Genomic DNA, 23,177 nt, shown 5'->3' with positions numbered 1-23,177 from the left:
TAGCACGTCCTCAGTTTTAATCCTTATTTGATGATAGCGTGATCGTAGATTAATCTTGGTGAAATACTTAGCACCCTGAAGACGATATATCAAGTCATCCATCCTCGGCAAAAGATACTTGTTCTTGACAGTGAGTTTGTTTAAGCCATTGTAATCTACACAGAAGCGCATGCTACGATCTTTCTTCCGTGGGGCAAAAGATTGGGAGCACCCATGGAGACTTACTAGACTGGACAAGACCTTTAGTAAGGTAATCTTGTAGTCGCCGAGCAATCTTGTTTTCCTCCTTCTGGCTAAACCAATTAGGTTGTAGAGAGATGAGATTACCACTAGTAAATAGCTCAATTGCATGATCAACACCCCTCTCGGCGGAGGATCATCTGGTAACTCGCTTGGAAATACATCACGAAGCTCTTTCAAGATATCATCCAAAATTTGTTGTTCTTTAGAAACTTCACTACTTGAGATTGAATTACATTCACAAGGAGATGATCTTAACAAAATTGCAGAATTGATAAGATCCAGAAAACAACAAAATTACTCAAAATTTGGATCAAAAAGAGTTTCGAATATATCCTTGGCCAAGCCTGAGTTGAGTTTACACCACAAAATCCACGGGGCACATCACATGTGATAACATAGAGTTCACTATAATGAACAAATGAGAGCTTGTGAGATCGATAGTCTACCATCATCGTCTTGCTCTTATAAAAAAGCTAAGACATTCCCAAGATCACCTCCACTTTGTTAAGGTTCATGATGTGGAAGTCCAAAGTCTTTAACCTAGACCTCCAGTCTAGGTGCTGTTTGATTCCACACTTCCATGTGTGTACACCTGGCAAGATTGACCACATAACAGTGGTAACTTTCCACCGTGGATAGCCGGAGTGTCTGCACCAAATGTGAAGAAATAAAATTGTGAGTAGAGCTGCTGTCAAACAAAATTGGCATTTGATGTGGTCGCCTATAGATCCCTCAGCTCAGAGGAGATCATGCAGACCAAAGGCAAACTCACTAATCTGACGCCCCTAGTAACTACTACTATCCATATGATGAATTTCAATAGAAGAGATCAAAGAGTTGCTTTGTAGTATCGTAATTTGTACCGAGGTCTTACCCCCCGAAGACGACTTCTTCGGACAATCCTTGTAGTGATGGCTGAGGTGGTTGCACTCGAAGCATTGGTTGTCCTTCTGTGCCTTTGCCATGTGTTCCTCAGTAAGCGGCATATACCTTCATTTGCCTCTAGAGCACTTCTTGGGATTGTGCTGCGATAACTGACCCTCCTGGGATGGTGCAACATGTCCTTGCTTCTTGTCTGCCCTCCTGGGATGGTGCAACATGTCCTCGCTTCTTGTCTTTAGTGGATTTTTGGCCCTTGCATGAGAATCGCGTGCAGGCTCTTCACCTCTTTCGACTGCAAAGGTATTATCAAAATTTTCGGCATATCTATAGATGTCGTTCAAGGAATGTATATGGTTATGGAGAACCTCATTCTTAAGGCTGAACAAATATAGCATGCAAACTATCACATGCGGCTCCTCAAGGGCCTTACAACGGTTCACTAGGTCTTTAAACTCCTAGGAGTAGTTGTCTAGGCTCTTCTTCCCATCTCCAATTTAAACAACCATTGAGAGTTAGTCTATCTTGTTAATAGAGAAAAACTGTCTTAAACACATGATGAAAATCAGCCCAAGTTGTTGGCTTCACTTGGAGGTCCTTTCACTAGGCAAAGGCTTTATGCTGGAGCATAATGTGAATCTGACTAATACACATAACATCAGTGTATTTGTACATATAAAAAAAAGCGGTCCACTTCCCAAGCCAACTATCTAAGTAAAGTTCCTCACACTCTTTCTTCTGACTGGTGAAATACAAACTTACACTAGTCAGCCTGGTCGTCCCATACCACCAAGACCTGCTCTAAGGGGCCATCGGTAGACTGTTTGCATCCAACTATGGACTGCCATCACTCGTGGCGCAGATACTGACTATTGCAATAGTACAATACAATAACCCACCACGCATCACATAACCCTTACTTATATAGCCTACCAATAAAGTGACAAAGTTATACTAGTCAGCCTTGTCATCCCATACCACCAAGACTTGCTCTAAGGGGCCATCTGTAGACTGTTTGCATCCAACTATGGACTGGTAGGAATACTATATTGCCCATCGCAATAGTACAATACAATAACCTAGTGACCCACCAACAGTTCAATAGTCCTATTGATTGGAATGAAAAGATAGATAAGGCTTTTGGAAGCTTAAGGTGAAGGTGAAAGATAAACTTGTCTTAGCCCTTACCTGATGCCCATATGTGGTATCCTATTCAAGAGAAAGAGCTTTAAGTTGTGATACATATTGTGAAGATATGTAGACACTATTTATATGGCTCAGAGGTCACCATTTCTGAAATTTATGAAAATATATAGGCATTCATCAATATATTACTGATTTATGAAAATTTATGGCATTTGGACAAGCTTTGGGAATGGGAGGTTATCCAGGTTCAAGTTTTGGGCACGCACCCTGGACATCTTCGTGGGTGCCCAAGAATTGGATTCAGGTTTTGGGCTACACAAGACATGTGCTTGTGAAGTCATTGGATTGACTGGAGGGCCTATTGTATGGAAAACATGCTATCCGTGCATACTCACATGATTATTATAATGACCACGGAGGGTATGAATGATGTGGAGCCAAATGCTCTTGATGGACTCCGCAAGTGGAGTGTGGATATCCTCGATGGCTTTGCTGCATCTAGCTCTCTATATGTGCCAGGCTGCAATGCTACTGCAAATCTTCCATCTTTGGCATGAGCCTGGTCTCCAGTGGTCAGTAGATGGGACTGGGACTGGATTGCCGAAATGCGAAGATGAGAGACTTGAAGGGCTAGCCCCCCACCTTCCTCCTCATAAGCCCTAGCAATCTCAGCCTGTGTGGCCCACACGACAGTGCCCCATGTAATGAGACGAGTCGAGGTTCTGTCCATCGTGAAGATGCGGAGAATCTGTTGCCAAACCTGTTGAGCCTTTGGGCAATCCCAAAGGCAGTGTCGCTGAAACTCCTGAGGGTGGCCGCATCCGGACAAGGTGTTGGTCGACCACCAATGGCCAACCACGTGCCAACCGCCAGGCTGTTGTGTGCCGTCAACCAAAGAAAGAGGGTGATCTTTCGAGGCCGAAAATTGTTCCCAAGCCTCTTCCAAAAATCTGAGAGAAAACGCCGAGGGGCCTTGTGATTGCCAATGTACTCGTGCTGCTGGGGTGCCATTAACCTCCGGCATCTGAATCCTGCGGCCTAGCCGTGCTATGTATGCAAAAAAGGGGGTATCTAGAGTCTCCTCCTCACGCCAAGTGCACTCCCCGGTCCCACTAGAGGCGCATGGGGGACCGGCTCTCCCAAATCCATGAACCCTGAGAGTCTCTCCCTGGCCACCTTGGCTGGTGGGGGATCTATGTGTCATGTGCCTGAAATCCGATCACCCTCACCCTCTGTAAGGTGCAGCCAGTGAAATTCTCCAAAGGGGGCTCTGATCTCTCTAATCTGCCATGGGGATCGATAGAAAAAGTGAGCAAATCACAGCCCTCATCTGTGCCATGGACTGCCAAGAGAATATCATGCCTAGTAAACACACCTAGCCACTGTGGGGGGGGGGTCGGGTATGGGATAGGTGTGAGCCACTCTTGAGGAATAGCAGAGTCGATGTCAAGGCTGAGTCTTTCTCTACCCCGGATCCTTGCTAGGCCTCTCTCCTGAGCCTTCGGGGGCAGGTGCTTGTGTGCAAGCCAATCTCCAAGGGACGTGGTGGGTCTTATGGTCAATGCTCCCCATGATACCCAAGGTCGGGCCCCCAGCATATGGCCACTGGGTAAACGGATCAGGGGTTCCAGATCAAGGGTTGCCGAAGACGCTCCTCTGCTGCCACCAGAGCTAATTGCCTAAGGGCCGGCTTGATCCCAAGCTTGAAGTAGGCTGGTTGCAAATCTGTCCTCAAACGCTGGGGTGAATCCGCGGGTCTGCATCTCAGTGAAGATCCATCTAGTGCTTTGCGGCCAGGCCCCCCCCCAGGCTCGGGGTACGGGCTGAAATCCGGGCCAAGAGGAAGTCCTTTCAAGGCTCACCACCGGGGAAGGAGTCATCTAACAATCAGTTTGCCCAGTAGGATGCGGCTTTGAATTGCGGGGTCAATGATGCCTAGACCCCCTTTGCATCGTGGCTGAATGATCACTCTCTAGGCCACCTTGGCCGGGGCAGACCTCCCATCATTGCCAGCTCACAGGAAGTTCTGGATCAACCGTTGTACCTGACCAATGCAAGCTCGGGATAAGGCCCAATAGGAAGTAATGTACCACATGGTGGCAAGAAGGATCTTGTTCGCTACCACCACTCCACCAGCTAAGGATAGCCTTGTAGAGCTCCAATACAAAAACTTCTTCCGAATGCTCAGAAAAAGAGGGGCAAGCTGCTGCTCTGGAGAGATATCAATGCCCACCTGGCATTCCAGGTAGCGGACTGGAGTGCCCCTTGAAATCCATTGGAAAGCCTCAACTGGGCACCAAGTCGGGCGAGTGCAGAGCCTACCCAGAACCACGCGACTTGTGCCAATTGATCTGCGCTCCTGATGCGCGACAAAATATCTCAATCGCCTCAACGCATCTTTGGAGATTCCCCACATCTCCGGATAGGTATGTTGCTGTGTCATATGCAAAGTCTAAGTCCAGCAGCTTCTCCTAAGCATGGAAGGGGAGACGCAATACCTGGAGTCCCGTCTCTTGAGCGGAGAGGAAACTGCTCATGGCCTCGGTGACGAATAGGAAAAGGTAAGGTGCCAGTGGACAGCCTTGCGAGAAAGGGGGAATCTGTCGCCTTGGGCTCCCTGAATGAGAACCTGACTGTGAGAGGCTGGGTAAAGTCTTGAAACACCACAGATCCACTCCACTGGGAACCCGATCCAGTGCATTGTGCCCTCCAAAAAGCTCGAGTCAACTCTATCATAAGCTTTCTTAAAGTCTAGGAGGGGCACTATGAGGTCGTGCTGTTGTAGCCTGGCCAAAGCTATCGCCTCCCAGAGAGTGCAGATGTTGTCCAGGATGCTCCTATCTTGAACAAATCATGTCTGAGTGTCATGGATCAAGTCAGGGAGGAAAGGCTGAAGTCTCCGGCTGATGGCCTTGGCCAAGATCTTGTAGGTTGTCCCAAGAAGGGTGATGGGTCTCCACTGCCGGATCTCCAATTTGTCCCCACCCTCCTTAGGAATCAAGTGTATCAAACCCTTTGAAAGCCTCTTTGGCATGGCACCTATAATCATAATCTCATTGAAGGTTGCTCGAAGGCCGCCTTCCATGAGATCCCAGTGACGAAGAGAGAGAAACTGGAAGCCCGTCCACCCCCGGGAATCCTCTAGGGAGAGCCATTAATGCCTCCGCCAGCTCCTCTACTGTGAAGGGAGTCAATAAGAAGGGCCGTAGAGCGGGAGGAACCACCTCTCTCGTGTGTTGCCAGACCCTCTCGCACGCATCCATCACCTGTGGGGATGTTGGGGCGCCCGTGAGGAGGGATCGGATAAAATCTATGGCGATAGCTCTCACATGGGGGAAGGTCAGAAACAATAGCTCCATCTTGGCCTCACAGCATGCGAATACCATCTCTCCACCTATGGGAGCCTGCAATCTCAAAGAAGTCCCCCGTGACTCTATCTCTCGGCTGGGTCCAAAAGAAAGCTATGGTGTGGTACTTGTACTCCAGCTTCCTCTCCTCGATCGATCTGATCTCGGTACGAGCGACAACAAGCTGACTCTCAATCCATGGACTATTGGGGGAACTCTCCTGAAGTTTCTGGAGGCTCCTCTCTTGCTCACGAAATCCCTCCAATCTGCTCTGTGCTGCCTCGTGCAAAAATTTGCTAATCTCACCTAGGTCCACATCCAAGGAGCTTGCGGCAGAGCCTGAGATAAAATCCAATCCCACCCATATGTGTTCTACCATGGGGTCCTACATGAGGCTGTCCGGAATCCTAATGCTCGCATGGCTATCTTGCCTCCAGGGGTCCTCTAAGGACAGAATAACTAGAGCATGATCAGAAAAAGTTGTGCCCGCTAAGATACTGATCATGCCCCCGCAACCGCAAGCCCACTCATCCACATAGAACCCGTCAAGTCGAGGGAGGTTGGGACCGGTGCTCCTCCTATCGGACCGTGAGAAGCACAGGCTCTCGAGACTGCGCCCAAACTCTGGAAGAAGATGTCAAGGGTCTTGTCCCCTAAGTGCCAGGATCAACTCCTCCCATGCGGAGTACTCTGTGCTCGAGATTGTAGTCGTGCCTCCTCCAAGTCTTGACACAAAGAGCAGCACCTCGAGACTGGAGGACACCACCTCCTCATCCTGATCTCTATGGCCAGAGCCTCCCAGCCATAGTCACAGGGGACAGAAGGGACGGACTGTTGGAATGGAGGGACGCCGAGTCGGGATGGTTCAGCAATGGGGACGGCAGGGGACGGTCGGACATCCCCCTGGAGGCGACCCTCACAAGGGACGGTGAAGGGGACGGCAGCGAGAACGGGGACGGCTGTGGGGGACGGCATGGAGCCATTGCGCGCAGTCAGACTGGTTGTTTTTGCCCGTTTCTAGCCGTTTGTGGGGCCGTTTCTAGTCGTTTGTCTTGGCCGTTTCTAGCTGTTTGGCTTGGCCGTTTGGGGAGGCCTTGAGCCTTTGAGGCTTGGCCCTTGCCTCTCTCTTGCCTTGAGGCTTGGCCTTTAGGCTTGAGCCTTGGGGCCTTGGGCCTTGCCCTTGAGGCTTGGCCCTTGCCTCTCTCTCTCTCTTGCCCTTGCCTTTCTTTTTTGCCTATCTAATATCTATATAAGAACAAGGCTACAAGGCTACAAGCACACACACACCCCTTCAAGTTTTCAAAGTTCAAGTAACTCTCTCTCTCAACTTTCAAGCCTCAAGCCTCAAGCTACACTCTATGAGAGTATCTACTCTCTTTAGTCTCTCTCCCTCAAGCTTCTTCTAACTTAGTAACTTCGAGCTTCCAAGCCTCTTACACAAGGCCCTACTCTCTACTATCTAGGATTCTAGACTCTCTCTCTCTCTCTCTCTCTCTCACACACACACACACACACACACACACACACACATCTCCCTCAAGCCTCTTGAGTCCTCCAACTTCCAAGCCTCTAGAGTCTAGGCCTCTAGGCTCTCTCTCTCTCCCCCTTTCTCATTGCTCAAGGCTCAAGCCATCTTCAACCATGGCATCCTCCTCACGTTCGGGGCTTCCCGTAGAAGGACAACGGGATGGACATGGTGGGAGGAGGTTAACTACACCCCATCCGCTCATGCAGGTGGTTCTCGGCCATGGGCATGCAAGCTTTGCCTGTACCGGCGAATGGGTGGCACCGACAAAGTGCGAGCCCACCTCTTGCATGAGGGTGGGCATGAGGTGAGGTTTTGCACGAATGTCACGCCCGAGAAGAGACGGGAACTTCTTGACAAGCTTGCTGTCTACGAGGCGGTCGAAGCGGCAAGAAGGACACCACGAGTGGCCCGGGATCCCGCGACAATGGGGAGAGAAACTCTAGCCTCTACAATGGAGTCATGTGGTGGATCGGGATCATGCACGCTATCACCCTTACCATCAAGTCGGAATGTTGCTCCATCCATGACGCCGGCACTCTCCATCTCCACGGCCTCTCAACCATTTTGTGGCCCACGGCGACAATCTACACTTGGAGAGAATTGGAACCCCAAGTTGAAGGAGGAGGTGGATATGGCGGTGGGCCGCTTCTTCTTCCACGACCACATTCCCTTTCAAGCAGCTAGGTAAGTGCAATCGATCATTGCCAATTCATCATTCATGTTTTCATCATCCTAGTCCCCTTCTCATTAGTAAATTGCTTTCTTGAATAGGTCGGAATACTTTGGTTAAGAAGATTGGGGAGTATGGCTCAACCTATACGCCCCCCTCATCCAAGAGCTTGCGCACTACATTGCTCGAGAAGGAGAAGCGCATTGTAGAGCAAGCGGCCGACAACACAAAGCGGCAGTGGGAGAGGAACGGAGTCTCCCTCATTGGGGATGGATGGAGTGACACCTGCAAGAGGAGTATTCATGGCGTGGTTGCATATTCCCGCGGAGAGATGTACTTCATCTCATCTCATGACGCATCCGGCACCGGGAAGAGCGCGGATGTGCTTGCGGCGGAGTGGGCTACCACCATGGAGATCGTTGGCCCCGAGCATGTAGTGGGCTTTGTTATGGATGGGGAGCCTTCCAATAGGGCGGCAGGAGCTATCCTCCAAGGTATGTATGGACATGTCACGGTGTCCTTTTGTATGGCTCATTGCGTAAACAACCTCCTCAAAGACATAGGGGCATTGCCATGGATCAGCCCGCTCATTGAGAAGGCCAACACCATGGTCTCCTTTGTCCTCAACCACCGAAGACTTTGGCATGAATTCAACAAGAGGTCCTCTCTCTCTCCTCAAATATTCCGACACCCGGTTTGCCTACAACTTTCTCATGTTGGGCTGGTTGAAGGATTGTAGCGGTGCTTTGAGGGGGCTTTTTCTTAGCGTTCGACATGCAAGAGTCGCGTACAAACACTGGCCAAGAGTGTAGGTTACGGACGGATGACGCCTCTTGGTGGGAGCGTGTGAAGACCATGGATGCTATGGTGAGGCCCATAGTCCACCTATTGAGGATTGTAGACGCTATGCAACCATGCATAGGCAAGGTCTACGAGGCCATGGATCGCATGATAGAGAAGTTGAAAGACTTCGTGCCTGAAGAAGGTAGATACGAGGAGATCCATGCCTTTGTCTAGGAAGGTGGGATTCCTACTACTCTCCATTGCATGCAACAGCTTATGTGGTGGACTCAGAATTCCAAGGCAACAAGTAGGAGAGCGACCGGGAGGTGAGTGGTGGATGGAGGATCATCTTGGACCGTCTTGTGCCATATGCATCGGTTAGGTGCTTAGGCGCAAGATCAGGGACCAGCTTTCCATGTACAAGTCATTTCATGGCTCCTATGGCTGTCATGATGCACAGATTGACCCCTCCAAAGTTGGTGCTTCTCTATGGTGGGAGGACTTTGGTTCGGATGGACCGGATGTACAGCAGCTTGCCATCCGCATACTTAGCCACTGTCAAAGTACCATGTGTCAAGTCTTTCATTGGCATTGAGAGACATATGCTCTAATGATGCATCATAGGCCATCAGCTCCTCTTACTTGGAGCAACTTTCGAGTACCTACAGCCACATTGCCTCTAGGAAGAGGAACCGACTCGGGGTAGAAAGAAAGAAAGATTTTATTAACGTCTTCCAAAAGACCGAACTCGGCCTATGAGAAAAATCGGAGTACTTGTATGGGGTATCCTCTGTCATCCCAACAAAATGAAAAACTACTGAACAAAAAAAAAGCTGAATCTGGGTGTGCAGGGGATGGAGCTCTACTACTAGGAGAATGTAAAGCTATATGCATGGAGTATACAATCATGATATGCAACCTAGCTAGCTCCATCCTATACCATACTGGGGGTATAAAATGGTATACATCATTGAAGGGGGTGTCCACAGCTCCCTGAAGAACATGCCTGGGTGTGCTCTGAAGCGAGCCAGTCGCTCCGCACCCTCTGTGTGAAACTGAGCTCTGATCTCTGTCATCTCTCTCTGGTATAGGCGTGGTGTCCGAAAGCCAGGTGTCCTCTGTCTCCTGCGGGCTCTAAGTGTCTCTGCTCTCTGGAGAGTAATTCCCTGCCGCGTGTAGGGGCTGGGAGGGGGATGGATCTCTGAAAAAATGTAGTAATCTGTGTCTGTCGCCCCCCCTCTGGAGCTGTCTGAGCCAGTAATAATGTCTCTCTGTGGCGCTGTATGTCTAGAATGTATCTCCCCAGTATGCGCTGGTCTGCTGCCTCAAAGATCTGGCGTGGATCTCTGAATAAAATGGGATATCTCTCTCTGATGGCTGTATATGCTCTGCATTTGCATACATAATGCTCCTCACTCTCCACCTCCTCTCTGCACAATCTGCATACCCTCTCCTCTTGGGGGATCCGTGCTGCTCTGCCAGTCTCAATCTCCAATCGCTGTGATGAAACTCTGAGCTGACCAATAGCCACTCGGGAGCCGTGTGGTAAAAAGCCCTCCATGTATCTAGGCCTCTATAAATCCATCATCAGTGATACTCATGAAGTGATCTTTGTAGTATAGCATCTTCGGTGGAAGAGGCTGTGTAGGCGATATCCATGTCTCTCGTGTATAGAGCTGCCATAGATCCTGTCTCAATACTCTGTTCCTCTCACTATGAGAGAGACGGATATGTGGTGCATCCCTGTCATACTGGAATGGTGGTAGATGATCCATGTCTAGGCCATGCTGTGAGAACCAATGTGTGACCTGTGCATACCATGATTCTCTGTCTCCTGCCTCAGCCAGCTGTCTAGATGCCTCAAAAGCTCTGTATGACAATCTGTCCTGTGGCATCTCTCTGAATCTGTCTAGCAGGCATATAGTCTGAAATATGGCCTCTACCATCATAGGAGGCGCAGCAAATTCTGCTCGGATAATGTCATGAGGTACTGACGGTTTGCTGCGTATCATGCGTGCCATCATGAGGGCCTGTGGTCTCTCTATCTCTGTCCACCAATGGGTAGCAAGGCCTGGCGCCCATACCGCTGCTCCATACATCAATGCCGGTGTGACTAATGTGTCAAATAGCCACCCCTTCGTCCGGGGCTCCTGAAAATGCGCCTGGTGGCACTGTCTCTCTAGCATAGCCAATGCTGCATATCCTCGTGTCAATGTAGCTCTGGCTGCTGAACCCATGGTGAAGCGTGTGGCTGCTACAGAGAAGGTAACCCCTAGGTACACGTATGATGTCACCACCTCCACCTGGCATCCTGCGAATGTGAATGTCAGCTGACTCCTGCCCTGTCTCGATGTATGAAAGACCATAACCTTGGTTTTCCCAAGGTTCACAGTAAGACCCCTCTGTGTGCAGAAATCATCGAGTGCATGTAGATGTTGCTGTAGACCACGTGGAGACTGAGACACTAATACAATATCATCAGCATAGAGCATAATATGTACTGAGGTACCTGCTAAATCAACTCCATCTCTGCCTCCCCGTGCAATGAAGTCAGCAACCTCATCAATGTATAACCCAAATAGGGTGGGGGAAAGTGGGCATCCTTGCTTCACACCAATGGTGCTAGCAATAGTCTCGGACATACCTCCTGGACATCTAACTCGCCCAAAAACCTGCTCATATAATGCATAGATGCCCCATGTCATATCTGCTGGTATGCCAAGAGACTGCAGGCGCTGAAAGAGCCTCTCTCGTGGTACTGTGTCAAATGCCTTGCGGAAATCCACAAAGCAGCAATAGAGCTTTCTCTTCCTCACTCTGGCCTGATCAATCATACATCTCAAAGTGAATACATGGTCAGTGGTAGAGAAAGCTCTCCTGAAGCCTGCCTGCCCTGATGAGCGTAAATCTGCTCGCTCAGCATATAAGCTAAGCTCTTGCTCCAGCACTGCACCATAGAGTTTGGCCAGCACGTGGCCAACCATAACCGTCCTGTAGTTGCTCGGATCGAGCATATCCCCTGTTTTGTGAATCGGCACAATGGTGTGCATCGTCCACTCCGCAGGCAAACCCTCTGCTAGTGCCCTGTTAAACAGGTGTGCAAGAAAAGGAGCTAAAGAATCTACTGCATATATGAGATGCTCACCCTGCAGGCCCATATGGTCGGCGGCCCGTCCATGCTGTAGGCGGCGGATAGCTTCCTGTACCATCGAGTGGGTAAAGAAGCTAGCTGTGGTAGGTTGAGGCTCTTGTGGCTGAGGTATAGGTGGCTGCTGTGGGGCATGGTATAGGCCCTCTGCATATGTGTGCCATGTCTGTGGGTCTGCAATAGGTGTTGGGGTCCGGGCCAATGACCTTGTCTTCGTCAGCGCGAACTTGCGAATGCTTTGCAAGAGCGTGACCAAGAAGGCAGATCCCTTCACCGAGAGGGAGATAAATCAACAAGAAGAGCAACAAGAGGATGAGGTGCAGGAGAAGCATGCCAGTGAGGATGAGCTTGATGCTACTTTGGCACAAGCTACCCATGACCATGAGGCGAGCATTGCGGGGGATGGAGGGGGGAGGAAAAGCTAAAAGCAAGTTGTTTTAGGTTCTCAAGGTGGAAATTAGATTTACAATAGGTTTTATGTCATGATCCTGTGAAAGTGGAACAGCATAAGTGTCAGCATGGTGGTTGGTGAGCAAGATAAATGTAAGGTAAATTTATGAAGATGCATACTTGGGAGTCCGGACAAAAGAAATATGTGTGGACAGTCCCAAGTTTGAATGGGGACCAAGGTTTTTAACTTTCTAAGGTTAACAAATCTTGGGTGGCTCTTAGAAAGTTTAATAAACTTTAAAGGGCCACTAAGATATTTATGGAGGGAGGGCTACTCCACTTTTGAAGTACACGCCTCCTTTCCATCTCTCTCTCTCTCTCTCTCTTGCTTTTTGAGGAGGAGGAGTCAACTGGCTGCGTGGAGAAGAGGGTGGAACTGGTCGCCTGCAGGGAAGCCGTACACACGTGTGCTGCAGGTACAGTGCTGTACAGACAGCCGGCGCATCACACAGTCGTACACGTGTGCTGCAGGTACTATTTGGCTGCGTTGCGTTGAGAGAGACTTGCCGGCGCATCACATAGGCGGGTACATCTGTCCAGCTGTGCAGGCAGCGCATCAGTCAGGCGGCTGCAGGTACAGTTCTGTATGGACAGGTACAGGCATGTACAGTCCGGTCCAGTCCAGCAGTTCAGGCGTTGCATCAGTCAGGCAGCTGCAGGGAGAATAGTACAGACAAGTACACACGTGTGCTGCAAGTACAAACCCGTACGGACAGGTGCACACGTGTGCTGCAGAGTTGCTGACACAAGCGGCTGCAAGTACAGATTGGAACGGTCAATCCATCCGGTGCTGAACTGTGCATAACAGTTGGTAAACTTTGAACATATCTTTCTCTCTCTCTTTCCACTGGCTTATGTCTGCTACAGAGTTGTTTCTTCTGGCCCTTTGTGAGAGGAGGGGTTTGGCAGTTTGAAGGGTGGAAACAGCGTGGGACAGTGGATTTGTACTTGGGCTGAGTTTGAAGCCATGAACATGGAACAACCAGATGCGTGCTCACCAGATGCGTGCTCAAGTCTTGGTTGATTAGAGGAGACCACAGTGTGTTGCTTTTGTGGGACACATATCTGTATGTGAATCCTCTATGCTAAGAGGTCTTGAGGGCTGCCAGATTGGACATGCAGGGTTACTTTCCTTGACTGGCTTTGTTGTACTCAATTAAACTTTCCATTGAATTTGAATAAGGAAATACCGAAAGGGGCACCAAGCTTTGGGGCCAACAGGTGTCGTTTTCCTTTTTGTTCTGGAGCATTCTAGCTCCTGTTCATTTGTTATTTGTCTGGACTACAATTGGATAGGTGACTGCTAGTCTACTGCACTTTGGTTTCTACCAGAGACCGGTTTCAAGGTTCCGTTGCCGGGACCCATCATCAACTTTCTTAAGGGGGTGAGCTCGTGGTTGTCTTGAGGAAAGCCATTGCTGAAAAATTCAGCAATATGTCAGACACAAAAGATGAATATTTTTACGATGAAGAGGAAGAGCAAGAGGCCTCTCTTGAGAGAAATGAATCTGAGGATATTCTTGCAGGAGAACAGGCTGCAGAAGATGCACAATATGAGGATGTAACACAGCCAGAAGACATGCCTAGTAAAGAGGAAGATGATGCTCAGTTTAAAAATCGTTTGGCAGGGGTAAAGGATGTGTTTATGCAGCTCACTCAAAGTGAGAAGTTTGCTGAATTTATGAGATCCCGTTCTGAGCCTGAGAAGAAAAAGAAGAAAGTGCGTTCTAAGAATCCACCTCAGGGCAATAGTGGTGCCTTCTCACAGGATCCTTCTCTTGGACAGTTTCCGAACATGCGAAACACTTTTGGTGCAAACTCACAGAGTTCCTTTTTCGGACAGCCACCTATTCCACTGTAGTCTATGCATCCAGGCTATTTTGGTGGTGGCTCTGTGTTCCAATCCATGACTGGGGGTTATCCTCAAGGAGGCATGGGTATGCCAGGGAATTCTGGAGCTAGTTTTCACCCTGGTATGCAAGGGAATATGTATGGTGGTATGCAGTCCGGAATGCAAGGAAACATGTTTGGGGGCATGCAGCCCGGAATGCAAGGAAACATGTATGGGGGCATGCAATCCGGTATGCATAGTGGTATGTTTGGAAACATGGCCGGAATATATGGAATGCCGGAATGCAAGGAAACATGTATGGGGGCATGTAATCTGGTATGCATAGTGGTATGTTCGGAACATGGTCGGAATATATGGAATGCCAAGTGTGGGAACTGGCAATGTTGACCCTATGATGGGCATGAATGCCGGGGGTAGCAATCCTGTGAAGCCACTTCCTTACGATAATCTAACGCCTATGGGTAAGGCGAAGGATTATAAGGAAGGGGGATCTGCAGTGAAATTTGACACGTTCAGTGGGGCCAAAGATAAGCTAAAGGCACTTACCTTTTTACAGCAGTTTGATGCTGCTTTTTCTGGTGGAAATTACACGGAATCCTCTAAGGTGAGAAAAGCTGCGACTTTTCTCAAGGGCAATGCATTGTAGTGGTGGTCCACTCTTCTTTTACAGGGCATAGCACCATCTAATTGGATACAGTTTAAACAGGTGTTCTCTTCCGTATGGCTCACATCTACTTTTGAGGTGGATGTAATGACAGCATGGCACAAGTTGGATGCATCGAAGTGTGAAAATCTTGAGGATTATAATAAGAAGTTTTGGGAAGCTTTACTCCGAGTTACTTCCTATCATGCAGTGTCTTTGTTTGAGCAGATGGAGAAGTATTGTTGTGGGCTGCCCAAGGAAGTGCGCGACTATTGCATAAAGACTCGAGTAACAAACATGTCGCAGATGATAGAGAATGCTATGATGGCAAACGCGTTACTCACTGGAGTCTCATCTGGATTTAAAGGAAGTAAAAGCTCAAGCAAGAAATCTAAAAAGTCAGGGCATGCTTCGTGTGATGCAAAAGGGTCTACAGAGAAGCGGTATAAGAAGCTACCAATGCCCAAGAGAACTCCTGAGGGGGGAGAGAGGCTTTGATGGATTCTCGGAAGTGCTTTTATTGTACAGAGGAGGGACATATGTCTTTTAACTGTCCGAAAAGGACTCTGATACTAAAGGGGAGCCCAAGTCTAAGAAATCAAAACCTTCTGCAGGGTTAGTTCCTGATCTTGTTGGGGAAGAGCCAAGTGGTGAAGAGAATGAGTTGTGCAGGGCATGGGGCAAAGTGAGAGATCAAAATGCCTTGATTTTCTTTGACACAGGTGCTAGAGCGAACTTTATTTCACTGGATTTGACTGGCCGATTGGGGATTTGCGCAGAGGAGATGGGGCCTTTGTATGAGACTAATATGGCTTATCCTGGGTATGCAGAACCCGTTACTCCTATTATTGGGAAGCTCAGGCTTCATGTGCAGGGTTATGTGGATAGTGAGGAGTTCTTCATCATGCCACTTGATGGATGTGATGTTTTGTTGGGTATGCCATGGTGCCATAGAGTACATGAGGTGGTGGATACATACAACAGGAAGATTACTTTTGACTCATAGAAGAAAAGAGCATATTTTGGATGTAAAGCTTAAAGGGGAAGCTGTTCCTATTGTATCAGCTTCGGCAATTTCATCAGTAATGAAAAAGCATCTTTTCGCATACTTGATTTTTGTAAAGGATGCAAAAGATGATGAGTCTAAATCTAATTTGTCTATGTTAGATAAAGACAGGATTGATTTCTTACGTGAGTTCCAAGATTGTTTTTCTGAGTCATTGCCAAGAGAACTTCCTCCGGAAAGGCCAGAAGATCATGCTATTGATCTAATTCTGGGAAGTACTCCACCAAATAGACCGCCGTACCGGGTTAGTGCAGCCCAACAAGAAGAAATAACGAGTCAGGTACAGGAGTTGTTGAATAAAGGGTTGATCCAACCTAGCTCATCACCCTTTTGCTCACATGTGCTCTTAGTACAAAAGAAAGATGGTTCTTGGCGCATGTGTATAGATTACAGGGCGCCAAACAAGAATACCATCAAGAATCGATTCCCTATTCCGAGGATCGATGACATATTGGACCGCTTACAAGGCTCAACAGTCTTTAGTCGGATAGACTTGAAAAGCGGGTATCATTAGATACGCATTAGACCCGAGGATGTGCACAAGACAGCATTTCGGACCACTTTTGGGCTATATGCTCCTCCACATTTAACAGGATGATGGATAGGATTTTCCGGCCTCATAGAGTGTTTGTGGGCACATTCTTTGATGATATGATTGTGCATTCACACACAGAGGAGGAGCATAGGAAGCATTTGGCTATTGTGTTTGAAGAACTCCGGAAGCATAGGCTGGTCATTAATGGCAAGAAGAGTGAGTTCTTCTTGGAAGAGATTCACAGGCAATGCATCGAAAGTCAGAAGGTGAAGTTTGACCGTCAAAAGACACTAGGGTTACTTCAGCCTTTACCTATTCCAGATAGACCATGGGAGAGCATTGCCATGGATTTTATATTTGATCTTCCAAGGACACAAAGGGGGAATGATGGCATTTGGACTATCATATGCAGGTTCAGTAAGCAGGCTCATTTCATTCCCGTGCATAAGACGATCAAAGTCGATCATATGGTGAAGTTGTTCATGGCGAACATCTTCAAGTATCATGGCTTGCCTTCGTCTATCATTAGTGACCGTGATCCACGGATGACGAGTTTATTCTGGAGAGGGTTGTTTGACAACATGGGTACAACTCTCAAGTTTACATCATCGTTTCATCCACAAACAGATGGTCAATCCGAAGAGGCTAATTCTATAGTGTTACATCTTCTTAAGTGTTATGTGTCAGAGCACAAGCAACAATGGGAAAAGTATCTTCCTTTGGTGGAGTTTGCTTATAACAACATCGTCCATACCTCGACGGGCAAGGCGCCTTTTGAGATTGTGGAAGGAGGGAAGAAGGTACCACCTACTTTGCACACAAAGGATAAGATCTTTGAGGCTGATCATTATGTGGAGAACATGGATGAAGCTTATCGGAGAGTTAAGTTGGCACTCCAAAAAACTCAGCAAAAGCAAAAGAAAGCAGCAGACCGTCACAGACGTGCATTAGAGTTTGCATTGGGTGATTGGGTTCTATTGTGATTTGAAAAAGCTAGGCTCAAGAAAATGAAGGGTAAGGAGCGCTTATTCCCTAAGTTGAGCATGCGCTATTATGGACCTTTTCAGGTATTGGAAAAGATTGGTGAGGTGGCCTATCGCTTGAAGCTACCAGATCACTGGAGGATTCACAATGCATTTCATGTGAGTCTACTTAGACCTTTCCATGGGGATGTGCCTGAGGATGTATCAAATGAGGCTCAGCCGGAAGTTGAGGAACTTGATGAGGTTCTTATTCCAAAGCAGATACTGGCACATAAGGAAAGAAAGGTACGAGGTAAAGTTTCTCGTCGCTATCTTGTGAAGTTCAATAACTATTCACCGATGGATGCGAAGTGGATGAAGGAAGGTGACTTAACAGATTCACCTCAGGTTTTGCAGCTCTATCTCGATGCCTTTGAGTTGGAGCCGACTCTTGTTACGGCTCATTCAGGTAGGGCTACTCCACTTTTGGAGTACACGCCTCCTTTCCAACTCTCTCTCTCTCTCTCTCTTGCTTTTTGAGAAAAAGGAGTCGACTGGCTGCGTGGAGAACAAGGTGGAACTGGTCGCCTGCAGGAAGCCGTACACACGTGTGCTGTAGGTACAGTTCTGTATGGACAGCCGGCGCATCACAGTCGTACACGTGTGCTGCAGGTACTATCTGGCTGCGCTGCGTGGAGAGAGACTGGCCGGCACGTCACATAGGCGGGTACATCTGTCCAGCTGTGCAGGCAGCGCATCAGTCAGGCGGCTGCAGGTACAGTTCTGTATGGACAGGTACAGGCAGGTACAGTCCGGTCCAGTCCATCAGTTCAGGCGGTGCATCAGTCAGGCAGCTACAGGGAGAATAGTACAGAGAGGTACACACGTGTGCTGCAAGTACAAACCTGTACTAATAGGTGCACACGTGTGTTGCAGAGTTGTTGACACAGGCGGCTGCAAGTACAGATGGGTACGGTCAATCCATCCGGTGCAGAACTGTGCATAACAGTTGGTAAACTTTGAACATATCTTTCTCTCTCTCTTTCCATTGGCTTATGTCTGCTACACAGTTGTTTCTTCTGGCCCTTTGTGAGAGGAGGGGTATGGCAGTTTGAAGGGTGGAAACAGAGTGGGACAGTGGATTTGTACTTGGGTTGAGTTTGAAGCCATGAACATGGAACGGCCAGATGCATGCTCAAGGCTGCCCTGTTGTATTGTCTTGGTTGATTAGAGGAGACCACAGTGTGTTGCTTTTGTGGGACACAGATCTGTATGTGAATCCTCTATGCTAAGAGGTCTTGAGGGCTGCCAGATTGGACATGCAGGTTTACTTTCCTTGATTGGCTTTGTTGTACTCAGTTAAACTTTCCATTGAATTTGAATAAGGAAATACCGAAAGGGGCGCCAAGCTTTGGGGCCAACAGGTGTCGTTTTCCTTTTTGTTCTGGAGCATTCTAGCTCCTGTTCATTTGTTATTTGTCTGGACTACAATTGGATAGGTGACTGCTAGTCTATTGCACTTTGGTTTCTACCAGAGGCCGGTTTCATTTTAGGTCTGTACAAGTGTTCTATGGACATGTACTGACTGTAAAGACGAGGGTGCAGAATCTCGAAAGGGTGGTCTTTGGGCCTTGTTCGGCTTCAAAAGGGTGGTCTTTGGGCCTTTTTCGGCTTATTCAGGTTTCTGCTTCTTCGAACAAATTCGTAATTGTGGACAGCTTATGGGAATGTCTCTCCATGCGTATGTGTTTGAGAAGTGATGTTATAATTGAGAAGTGATGTTATAATGGCTATACTTAGACATTGAAGACGGGTTTCCATGAGTTGGATTCCTAGTAACAAGAACCGTTGTTGCCCAGACAAAAGTTGCGAAAACTTTGTTTCTCGGGAGGAGCTGTTTTTTTTCCATTTCCCGTTTCCTAATCTCTCCGGAAAATTTTTCCACAATTTTCTCGTGGTAAGTTTTGAATTTTACAAATTTTCCCTATTATCTCTATTAGATTATGATCTATCCCAAGTTTCTCCTATTTCTCTGAACCTTTTTCATCAATTCTATTTATATCTACTATATAATGTTAACAACATGCCGTTTCCTAGCCGTTTTTCGTTTCCTAGTTTCGAGCAGTTTTTGGTGCGGAGACGACATCCGTTCCATTGCTATTTTTGCTGCATGAGAATGGAACTATGGTTGGATTCCATGAGTTTACAAGACACCCATGTGGGCACCTTGCGTGCGTGTTGGAATTCTTTGGATGTATAGGTGTCTATGGATTTGTGGATAGATTTTGGAATATTATTATTATATTATGGACAACTTAATTCTAGACTCGTGAATCACCCCCTAATCTTATAAAAGATAAATACTTTGTAATATGACATAAATTCCAAGGAGTGGGCTGGCCCATCAAGTATTTAAGTGTGCTTGTGGTTTTAATTTGTGTGTCATTGTGTAATCTCATTAATAGTCATGTGTGAAAACCTGGATTAGTTACAAGGGATTCATAATTTTGACCAATCATGAATGGATAAAGTATGTTTGTGACCAACTTGAGTTGAGGGGAAGGCAAGCAAGGTGGATTTAGCTAATGTAAGATTTTGATTTGGAAATTAAATACAGGAAAGGGAGTCAAAATTGGAATGCTGATGCTTTAAGTAGGATTGGTGAGGTGAAGCATTTAATTTTAACTGAGATTGGGATTGATTTTTTTAATTCTCTGAGGGGTCTATGTGGGACTGATGGGTATTTTGGTCGGTATTTGGGGCTAATAATAAAGCAGGAAAGAACACTTATCAATATTTATAGTTATATATAAGGTTTCCCATTAACCCATGCCTATATGCCACTTATTCCTCGTGTGTCCCATCTAGGGCCCCCAAGGTACAAGCCTAGCCTCAACTTACACGCCAATTGTTACGGCCAATTGGGCCCGTAACATTCTCCCTCCTTTATTCTAGACCTCCCACTCATATGTCAGAGTGGTAACTAGTTAAAAAGATAGAGAGCAGAGATTCTACAGTCTCGAAGAGCTCTCAACTTTCAATATAACTTATCCACTTGTTTGACTCTCTATAATAATCTTGCTCTTGAGTGCAAAGTCGTGAATATCCAGAACCCATTTTAGTTTTTAGTGAAACATATTGACTGCGCTACTTGAATCAAACAATCCAAGTCAAAAATTCTCTTCACATGTCTATTTTAGCAAGGAAGGAATTTGTAACATCTTCCACAGTACCTAGGAGATAATTTCGCATATTTTCATGTCCTCAAAGTCTCAGAACTCCTTCTCCTTGGTAACTTTAAATATATTAGAATTCCCTTGGAGAAAACCGCAAACTCTTTCTATAAACACTTTCTATCAAACATTAAACCATGCCCTATTCTCAGCACTCCTGATAGTCTCCCTAGCATGAGCTAGCATCTCTTGCGAATCTATCAAAAAATCTTTAGCTGAATCTAGTTTCAAGCCCTAAGTCCTAAGGTCATAGGGAATTTGGGTTGATATCCATCCATACATAAGCATAAACAGACTATATCCAAGCCGAATGCTTGGCACTATTATAGGCAAACTGGACCATAGGGATGTACCTATCCCAATCAGATGATCTCTTGGAAACATACACATGGTCCTTCAAAACTTGATTCAACCTCTCTATTTCCCCATCAAGGATGATCAAAGGAACTCATACTCCCTATAGTCTCCAATTTCTGGAAAACTAGCTACCAAAAAACTTTGATCCCCTATCATTGACAATGTTAGAACGGGTAAACCATAAAGTCTAAAAAGCTGATCAACAAACTATTGCATCAACAAACTATTGCACCGATTCAGGTGTCTTGTAGACCTAGCACGTAAGAATCTAGCCATCTTGGTAAGTCAATCAACAATCACCCAAATAGCATCATGTCCTCTATTGGATCGAGGTGATCCCACAATAAAGTCTATGGAAATTCTTTCTCATTTACCACTCGGGATTTCAAAAGGATGTGACAATCCTCAAGTCCCAAGGCATTGGACCTTATTAACTTGACACTGAGGATACTTTACCACATAGTCTTGGATATTTCCCTTCATCTTAGGCCAATAAAATGCCAGTTTTACTAAATCATAGGTTCATTGCACCTTGGGATGTCCTGTTGTAGGAGTATCATGACATTCAATGAGGATCCTCTTTTTCAACTACGCAACATCCAAGTACTTAACCATTTTAGAATAGCAATCCATTCTGAATAAGAAATTGACTCCTAAACCCCGTGACCAGGCGAAGAGTGAGGTTAGGGTGTTGGTTTAGCCTCATTGCTCGGGGGTGCTTCTGCGGGAGCTATGGTTGGGAGGTGAGCCACCGGCACCATCTATGATGTGTTTGTATGCAAGGGATGCTCGGGAGATCAGGCGGCAGTTTCAGACCACCTCCGCAAGTCTTGGTGGACAGTCTTGGGCTTCAGGTTCGAGTAGATACCATTACAGGACGAAGAAATAATCATGCTATCACAACCTTTAAATTCAAACCTCACAGCAAAGTGAAAAGTAATCTGAAGGCAAACATTATCACTGAAGGATATGGAATTCTGGATAGCTGAGGAGCTGTCAACTAAAGCAGAAAGGAGAAGAATCTGCCAGGGTTAGTGTGGCAGGGCTAGCAGGGAAGGGAAAGTTTTGAAGGAGGGACGAACTCTTATTCTCAATAGTTCATAATTTCAAAAAAGTGAATAGACTCTGAGTCTGTTACTGATGCCGGCTAATGGATAAGGGCAGTCAGATCATAGCCTTGTATTAGTACTTTCATTTTCTTTCTTTTGCTTTTGATCAGCCTTGTCCAGATCATGGAGAGATCTCTTGTGGTCATGACTTTGTACTCTCTCTCTCTCTCTCTCTCTCTCTCTCTCTCTCTCTCTCCCCCCTGAGGTGTGTTTTTAATGTTCTCTCTCTGCTTCTAAATCTGGTAGGTTGATAATTTTGCCACAGGAGGAAGCGTGGGCTGCTGGAGGAAGTGGTATTTTGCTTAGAACTGTTGATGGGGGTAAATCCTGGATTCGTGACAAAGCAGCAGATAACATCGCAGGAAATCTGTATTCTGTGAAGTAAGTATCACATAAAATGCTTCACTGTTCACTTACGTTGTGTGCAAGGGCTTCCGCACAGCAGTGCTTCATGTTGTGTAATGTATGTTTCATTTCATAGAGAAATTGTTATTTCTAGTGCGATTCATGATTAAGGTCACAAAATGTGGGCACAGCTACATTATGCTAATAAAAAAGGGTTTCTTTAAGTTGTCTGCCTCTTACATTTTGTTTTTTTTGAAATGCATAGATTTATAGACGACAGGAAAGGCTTTGTGCTGGGAAATAACGGCATTCTTCTGCGGTACCTTGGTTGATTAGAGTGCCCATCACAATCTCTCCACCCTCTGCCTCAGTATTATAGTTTTAGTGTCTGATGTGTTCTGAAATTAGCCATGTCACCTGAGGTCAGATTGGAAACATAGTTTTCCCAGTTTTGTATTATATGTAAAAGAGATTTGTGAATGCAGGGGACTGGCTACTGATATGATTCAGGGCAAACAGCATTCAAAAAGGGACCCTTGATTAATTCACTTTAATTTTTTATTCATCCAGGAGTATGAGTCGTCTTTGTGGTTGGAAATGAAAGTGTTTCCTCTCTAAAGCTACTATTATATATGGATTTCAAATCTGTCTGTGCGCGAGTGTTTCCTCTCTAAAGTTACTATTATATATGGATTTCAAATCTGTCTGTGCGAGGGCCCTGGGCCTTTTTAAAGGAGAAGCGAAGTAGCAGAATTTATCTGTACCGCTTTATTTTTAAGTGAAGTTAAAGCTGTCTTCAGCCCTGAGTGGTGTTGCTAGCACACTTTTCTTGCAAGTGTTTCGTTTTTTTAATGTTATTTTAAGTCATAATTGGTTGTAAG

At 46.7% G+C, this 23,177-nt stretch overlaps 1 protein-coding gene across 1 annotated transcript in view; it reads left to right on the top strand.

Moving 5' to 3' along the window:
- Window positions 1-22,861, top strand: part of HCF136 (photosystem II stability/assembly factor, chloroplast (HCF136)) — a 65,213-nt gene extending 42,352 nt beyond the window's left edge. Inside the window, exons 7-8 of the mRNA XM_086773037.1 lie at window positions 22,217-22,332; window positions 22,562-22,861. Of these exons, the coding sequence (XP_086629163.1) occupies window positions 22,217-22,332; window positions 22,562-22,628 (183 nt within the window). The 3' untranslated portion in view covers window positions 22,629-22,861. The remainder of the gene's footprint in view (window positions 1-22,216; window positions 22,333-22,561) is intronic.
- The last annotated feature ends 316 nt before the right edge of the window (window positions 22,862-23,177 follow it).

This window comes from Cibotium barometz, chromosome 33 (assembly GCF_041138505.1).
Source record: "Cibotium barometz isolate CiBa-2024 chromosome 33, ASM4113850v1, whole genome shotgun sequence".
In the NCBI taxonomy this organism is placed as follows: Eukaryota; Viridiplantae; Streptophyta; class Polypodiopsida; order Cyatheales; family Cibotiaceae; genus Cibotium; species Cibotium barometz.
This window is presented reverse-complemented; position numbering and strand designations above follow the sequence as displayed.